The sequence below is a fragment of the Aplysia californica genome, unplaced genomic scaffold (genome assembly GCF_000002075.1).
Source record: "Aplysia californica isolate F4 #8 unplaced genomic scaffold, AplCal3.0 scaffold00371, whole genome shotgun sequence".
Lineage (NCBI taxonomy): Eukaryota > Metazoa > Mollusca > Gastropoda > Aplysiida > Aplysiidae > Aplysia > Aplysia californica.
Genome location: NW_004797641.1, coordinates 150,840 through 158,711, shown reverse-complemented (window position 1 = coordinate 158,711; position 7,872 = coordinate 150,840). Strand labels below are relative to the sequence as shown.

General features: G+C 43.9%; 1 protein-coding gene across 1 annotated transcript in view; it reads left to right on the top strand.

Moving 5' to 3' along the window:
• The first annotated feature begins 332 nt into the window (after nt 1–332).
• LOC101864317 (fibroin heavy chain) overlaps nt 333–7,872 on the top strand; it is a 12,005-nt gene continuing 4,465 nt past the window's right edge. The window contains exons 1-4 of the mRNA XM_005103425.3: nt 333–668; nt 2,565–2,684; nt 4,159–4,278; nt 5,008–6,885. Of these exons, the coding sequence (XP_005103482.1) occupies nt 524–668; nt 2,565–2,684; nt 4,159–4,278; nt 5,008–6,885 (2,263 nt within the window). The 5' untranslated portion in view covers nt 333–523. The remainder of the gene's footprint in view (nt 669–2,564; nt 2,685–4,158; nt 4,279–5,007; nt 6,886–7,872) is intronic.

Here is a 7,872-nt window from a genome sequence, read left to right as displayed (position 1 = left end):
ACACACACACACACACACACACATACACATACACACTCCAACACTTCCGCCCTCACGTTTAAGTCTGCTGGTTCAGATCGCTGTTAGAAAGAACACACCTCGAAGAAAAAACCCCAGACATTTCAAAACCACAAAGGGAAAAAATACGTGATTAACATTCAGAATCCCACTACTCTACCCCACAGAAAGGAAAGAATGAAAAAAATTGAAGGACAAAAAAATTACAGTAGTATACAAACAAACACAAATTTAAAAAGAGCGGAAAAGAAAAGGAATATAAAAGCAAAAATGAGCTTACTCAGTCATGGCCCTGATGTACTGTACTCAAAAGTTTCAGAAACAACACGACCGATCAGCGACTGTAAATAACCCGCAAACTTAACAGTCACAAAGCTGTGTTTTTGGATATTTTACTTCAAGAGCTAGATCTAGAATATCTCCACTGTGGTTGTTTGCGTTGATATGCTAGAGAAAGTGGTGTCTTCTTGATCTGCTCGTTGATACAAGACTAGCTTACCTCACGATGTCTTCTGTGTCTGCAGGAGGCTTTGGGGCTCGGTCTGGTCTCTCAAGAAGTGGCAACATCGTGCTGGGTGCAGATAACATCAACGCCAGGTCAAACGCTGACTTGACTCTTAGTTCTGGTCTGAGAGCCGGTCCTGCCATAGGTAGGTGTCTGTTTATTAACCAAACATCGGGATAAAATTGACCTCCCGCCCTATCAATACTAGCCCCATAAGGCTATTTAAGATTCCTATTGAAGGCATCGAGGCAGGGGAACCGCCTCTTAATAACCTAATAGTATTGATAGGGGCATTAAATCTATATCATTTAACCGAGGCAGGAGTAGACCCAGTGCAACCAACCTGGAGAGGGTGACAGAGAAAGTTCATAATAATAATAACATACGAGTACGTAGCTTTTTCGAGTGCATCAGAGTAAAAGAATAAATGGAGAACCATGATTTCCGACTCTTTCACAGATCTTGCACTTGAATTGGATGATTCCTTCTATCTGTCGTTCCCTTTTCCGTCCTACTTCTCTTTTTTGGTCCTTCTTAGCCTTTGAAATGGCATGGAGGTCGGGCAATACGTACTTTTGAACGAACTTTCAACCTAACTAGTTTTTACTTTGTGTTGTCTTGCAAGTCTGTGCTATAACCATTGATATATTTCAAAACTAGCTGGACCTCTTTCGATGAAAGGAATGACCGGTGCATTAACATCAACTGAAAGTCATTGGCCCATTATATTTACACTCTATTGGAATGTAGCAATAAATCTTGTGAGATGTTAAAAAATTAGAAGGCCTAGATCTAGATCTATACTCTCAAAACGAAATGCACCTCGCGAAATATCACTTTCGACACTTCCGCCGTGAAGGACAGCTACGCAGATTTGTTTCCTTTCTCAATGGAATAATCACAAAGGCTAAAGAAGGACGGGAACGTTTTGTCAAATATACATTTCTAAATTCAGGAAATGGATAAATAAAAAATCGGGCTCTGTCATTGGGACCTATCTATGTTTCTGCAGGTACTTTCCAAGTTTCAACTCTGTAACTGTCATAGTTTTATGACACATGTGTTTCCAAGTTTCCAAGTTTCCAAATATATAATAGGTTTATAGATGGATGAGGTATGTGTATGATTAGTATGGTCAATGGTCAATTAAAGTTAAAATTTATACGCAGGGGGATTTTTTTTTTACTATGTGGATGGTTGGTAAGGGCTTTAGTCTACTCTAGCTGTTTTTTTTTCTGGGATCCAAATATTCAAATCCTTTTCTATAAATATATAATATGCAGCGGTCTCTGGGGTAGTGGTTGGTGCTTTGCCGCTGCACACAATGGACGTGAGTTCGATTCTCGTGTGGGAAAGCGTCTTATCGAATATTTTCGTATTTCAGTTCAGATGCTCATATTAAATCCCTTTTCAGCTCAGGTTGGCCCTGATTAAATCAACCAGCCTTGTAAAAACTACTAATTTGTGTCTATCGGAATGCACAACAGAAACAATCAATTTAATCAAATACGGTTGTTATAGCATTGCTTTATTTTTAGAGTTGTCCAACTACTGCAGGATGCACCCCTTCAACAATGACTCTCATTCTGTTCTATCTACTGTTCCTTGTATCCAGGTTGTTCCGGTCTGCTTGCTGACGTCATCTTGCCATTTTCTTTCTTATCTTTTTCTTGATTGGTTTCCTGTAATTGGTCTCCATTGAATACATCTTTTTGTCCATAGTGTATGCTTCATTCTACCTTTGCTTATATACGACTTAATAACATTTATTAAATTATATCCACGTTTGTTTTTTTCAAACCAGTGTCTGTGGTGTAGCGATACCAGTTAAGCGCTTCGCTGCCGCACGCAGAAGACTTGAGTTCCTTTCCGGAGTGAGGAGACAAAATTAATTTTAACTAGGATCTCGGTCTTTCTGTTGGGATATTGTATCCCTCTCAGCTCGGGTTGGCCCTGACAGGCGGAGTCGGAAGCCTGCCTCCAAAATAATCTGTAAAAACACTAACAGGAAAACAAAATTTAATATAATTTGTGTCTTCAGGGGGTTTTGGAGATCAGTCTGGTCTGTCTCGGAGCAGGAATATCGTGGTTGGTGCAGACAACGTAAACGCAAGATCTAACGCGGAGTTGGCTTTTGGGGCTGGTGATGGTTCTCTCAGAGGTAATGTGTGTGTGTGTGTGTGTGTGTGTGTGTGTGTGTGTGTGTGTGTGTGTGTGAGTGTGTGTGTGTATGTGAGTGGTTGTGTGTTCGTTTGTGGTTGTGTGCTTGTTTGTGTTGTGTTAAGGCTCTGTGCCCTAGCTCACAATAGACTTGAGCTCGATTCTCGCGTGGGAAAATATATGTATTCATCGCGTATCTCTGTCAGTTCGGATTCAGTTTCCCTCTTAGCTTGGGTTGGACCTGACAGGCAGGATCTCCCCATCTCCCAACAAGAATCCTGCTTGCTAATCCCCCCGCCTTCTAAATGATCTTTGAGTTCATCCCGATGTATACCGAGGACAAGCAACTTCATAAATTAACACTGTTGTTATCATGGTGCTTAAATTGAATACTATTTAATATGATATACAACCATGTCCTCGTTGATAGTTTGCAGGTACTGTGGTGTGGTTTGCTTCTTTACTTCATGTCAAGCATCTATCGTCCTAATCTCTCCCCTTTCTTTTCTTTGTATGTTACTCTCTTATTTTGTAACACCTTTAATCTTGCCACTTATACGACCTCTTTCTCTTGCAAGAGCTGTAAAACCTTTTATTACGGCGTTGGTAGAATAGTGGTTGGGCTACAGGAATCGTACTCATAATTGTGAGGTTGTGTGTTCGGGGATTCGTTCCACACCCGAATTGGTGTCCATGGGAAAGACACTTCATACGAATTTTGCTTACGTTAAACCCAACGTGAATGGGTATGCCACTATTATTGTAGACAGCTAAAGATCTTGTGAGCATTTTAGTGTTTTAGCGCCTATAAAATGGCAACTTGTACTTTATGCTTCACGGGAAATTAAGATTGCTTCAGAATGCTATCAGGTCTGATGGTTAAATTTGTAAACTGCAAAACGCACAGAGAGTACTGCTGAGCTGTAATTTGCTCTATACAATAAATCATCATTGTCTTTCTCACCCTGCACCAGGGTATAGGCCACAGACAAACACTTTCCACCTTCCTCTATCCTTGGCTTGCCTCTTGCTGTTATTCCATGTCTTCTTTTTTTCTGTACATCAGTTTCTTTGATTCTTTTCCAGGTTCCACGTCGTCTTCCTCTTGATCTTTTACCCTGTGGTTTCCAATCCAACACTTTCTTTGTTATGCAGCTGCATACAAATAATGCTACCTTAAAATTGCCAAGTTCTATCAGACATTTTGGCCGTTACGAGTAACTAAGACCACGAGGTCAGAAACCAAATGTTCTATTTTCGTTATGACAACCATAAGATTATTCGGAGTCGTTATCAACATATTCAAAGAATAGCATTCGAAAAAGCTTGATATATTGTGAAACTCAAAACTTTTTAACGTCATTTTTTTTTCGAAATTAGGCACTGAGCAGACAGAACTTTATAATTCTGGGGTAGCGAATGTTATCTATTACTTATTAGTAAAACTAAACTAAATCATGTCCTCGTCTCTTCAGGGGGGTTTGGAGCTCAGTCTGGTTTGTCTAGGAGCAGGAACATCGTGGTTGGTGCAGACAACGTAAACGCAAGATCTGACGCGGAGTTGGCTTTTGGGGCTGGTGATGCTTCTCTCAGAGGTAATGTGTGTGTATGTGAGTGAGCGTGTGTGTGTGTGTGTGTGTGTGTGTGTGTGTGTGTGTGTGTGTGTGTGCGTGTGTGTGCATGTGCATGTCTGTGTGTGTGATTGTGTGTGTGTGTGTGTGTGTGTGTGTGAGAGAGAGAGAGAGAGAGAGAGAGAGAGAGAGAGAGAGAGAGAGAGAGAGAGAGAGAGAGAGAGAGAGAGAGAGAGAGAGAGAAAGGGAGGGGTTGGGGGGTGGGGGCTGTCTCTATGATATTATGTTAAGTGTTTTTATTATCATAACATATCTGATGCAACTTTTAACCTATCATATTTTTTATTTAATATTATGGTTATTTGTTTGATGTAAATTTAATGATGTTTACATTGGTTGTCGGTAGATGCTCTGGTATGGTATGCTCTTTCTTTCCTACCAAACATCACATAATTATATCTTTTCCCTCTTTTCTTTGTATCCTACTTTCTAGTAACATCTCTTATCTTAGGTGCGAATGATTGGAGGGCATCACAGGTAGTTTCTACTTCTTTACTTACCCTCTTATGTTTCTGGGTTTTTCTGTCTATCTGTCCTATTTTTTCTCAGCACCATTATTGTATCAATGTGCTTCTATTTACTCAAACATAGCATAATCTTTGTTATTTATGTGTTGCAAGTGCCGAAAAACTCTTTACAAAAAACAACAACGAACGAACAAACTACAAAACTAAATGACATGTACAACTACAGGTGCTGTGGGCCAGGGAGGTCTCAAACTGGTCTACGACAGTCGCTCTTCAGGACCCAGCTCCCTAGACGGTGCAGCCACCTATGACGGCCTCCTTCTGACAGGCTCCAGGGATAGCGTCGCTTCCGGATACTCTGGAAACCCAGGGGGCTTTGACCTTGGTAACAGCGGCGTTGGCAGCGGCGTCTATAGCAACAATGGCAGATTTTTTGGCAACGGCAGAGTGATGCCAAGCGGTGGCGCGTTTTTTGATGGAGGTGCCGCGGGCGTGATGTCTGGGGGAGACTTGGCGTTCAGCAATGGTCCTGTTGTGGGCGGAGCGGCTGGGTCGTCTGGGGGTGTACTTCTGGCCGGCAGCACCGGTGGGAGAGTCGGTTCTGGCGTCGTAGAAAGTCCTCGTCGGTCCTTCACGGGACTCGGTTCTGCCGGCGCTTTGTCCGGAGCAGGTTACACCGATGCAGGCACAGTCGGTTCTTCTGGCTCGTCCTTGGCTGCGTCTGGCTCCGTTGCCGGTGCTGGTGTTGGCACTGGTTCTAGAAGCTTGCCCCGCGGTCTTGTTCTGAGTGCCGCGCCTTCTTCAGATCTTGTCGGGGCTGCAGGAGCGGCTACAGCTACAGCTGCCACGTTGGCTAACGGAGCTGGGGTTGTCGTGAGTTCAGTACCTGCGGCAGCGATCCTCAGTGGAACCGATTCTGGAGTGTATAACGGCGCTGGTGCACGTGGGGCATCTTTGTCTGCTGCTGGTGCACGTGGTGCGTCACTCTCTGCTGCTGGTGCACGTGGTGCGTCACTCTCTGTTGCTGGTGCACGTGGTGCATCACTGTCTGCTGCTGGTGCACGTGGTGCGTCACTCTCTGTTGCTGGTGCACGTGGGGCATCATTGTCTGCTGCTGGTGCACGTGGTGCATCATTGTCTGCCGCTGGTGCACGTGGTGCGTCACTCTCTGCTGCTGGTGCACGTGGTGCATCATTGTCTGCCGCTGGTGCACGTGGTGCGTCACTCTCTGCTGCTGGTGCACGTGGTGCATTATTGTCTGCTGCTGGTGCACGTGGTGCATCATTGTCTGCTGCTGGTGCACGTGGTGCATCATTGTCAGCAGCTGGTGCACGTGGTGCGTCACTCTCTGCTGCTGGTGCACGTGTTGCATCATTATCTGCTGCTAGTGGCGCCGCCACGGCTGCTAGTGCAAGGGAAGGCGTGATGTCCGGGGGAACAGGTGCTGATGACTACACAGTAAGGGCCGCTGGAACCGTAGCAGGGACCAGGGCCGGGGCCGGACCCAGTGTGTCAAGTTCCGGACTTGGTGCCGGTTCTGGTCGTAATTACGGTTCCGCGGCGTCGGTTGCAGGATCGGGGGCAGCAGCAGCAGCGGGAGCTTATGACAGTCCGGCAGTCAGAACGTCTGGCAGCGTTGAAGCAAGTGCAGCTGCTGGTGTTTATAACAGAGCATCTTCCGGGGCTGGCAGTACTGGGAGATCCGGTTCTACCGGTTCTACGGGTGGATCCGGTGCCGCTGCAGTAGCGGGTTCACAGTCTGCAGCTGCAGGAGGAGACTATGTCGCTGGAGGCGCCACTTCCTCGGCGTCCCAAGCGGCGGGAAAGGCCTCAGGAGCTTCTGCTAATGGGAGTGGGCGTGGTTCTATGTCTGTGTCAAGATCCGGAGCAGCAGCAGCAGCAAGCAGCAGCAGCAACAGTAACGTTAACGGAAACATCAACATCAGCAATAACAATGGTAACGGTAGCGGCACGAACGCTGGCAAAGATTCTACAACTGCTTATGGTACCGGAAGACAAGGCAACGGTTCCAACAGTTCTCCCGGAACCGGTTCCAATAGAGTCGGGATTGTTGGAGTGTCGGGAGGAGCTTCCGGTTCTGCAAGTAAGACTCTGCTAAATAAAATATTGCTTTCTTGTTGTTCCGATAGTCTTGAATAAAACACTATTTGTCATGTAAGAAAATAAGATAAGTGCAAACGAGATTTTAAACAAAATAGAACAGTACAGTCAAAATTTTTGAATAAATTAAGACTAAAAAATGAGGGCACCTTTTTTATAATTAAAGAGTATAAACAAAACCCGGCGCAAACTAGTTTTCTCTCTGTCTTTCTGACTCTGACACACACATACAAACACACAAACACACATACAAGCACACACATATACACACACACATACTCACACACACACACATACACATACACACACACAAACACACACACACACAAACACACACACACCCATTCTTTCACACACACTTAAATAGTTTTTTTCTGCTGAGAACTGTAGAGCCTATAATGCATATAGAGCACAACTCTTCTATTCTAAAATTAACCCATTGCAGCAAAATAGTATTCTTGACATGTAAACTGTGCTATCTAAGTAATTTTTTAATTTTTAAAAATAGTACCTAGATATCCTGATATGGCTGCTTTGTTTTTCACCTTCTCAAAACTGTTACTATAATTAGCTCTTGTATGGTTTGGTCAAGTGGTTCCGTAGCAGCATGAACAATAATATACTTGTATTGATATGCTCATCTATGAAAACACTCGCTACTGCATGATATTATTTATGTTTATGGAGTCTTTATTGTCCTTGCTAGTGTGTTCAAGTGATAGCGATGTGTATCAAAATATTATTTTAATCATGTACTTGGTCTTCTTGGTGTTACACAACCTTTTTAAAAAACAATAAATAATGCGCAGAATATGAGAACAACTGAGTGTTGAGGGTTGTTTTTTCCTCCTTACAGTTATATATTATGACATCAGCAGAGTGTATTTACGTACGGTACTACACAGTACCTGTAGAGATAAATAACGCCTCCCTCTCTCTTTCTCTCTCTCTCTCTCTCTCTCTCTCTCTC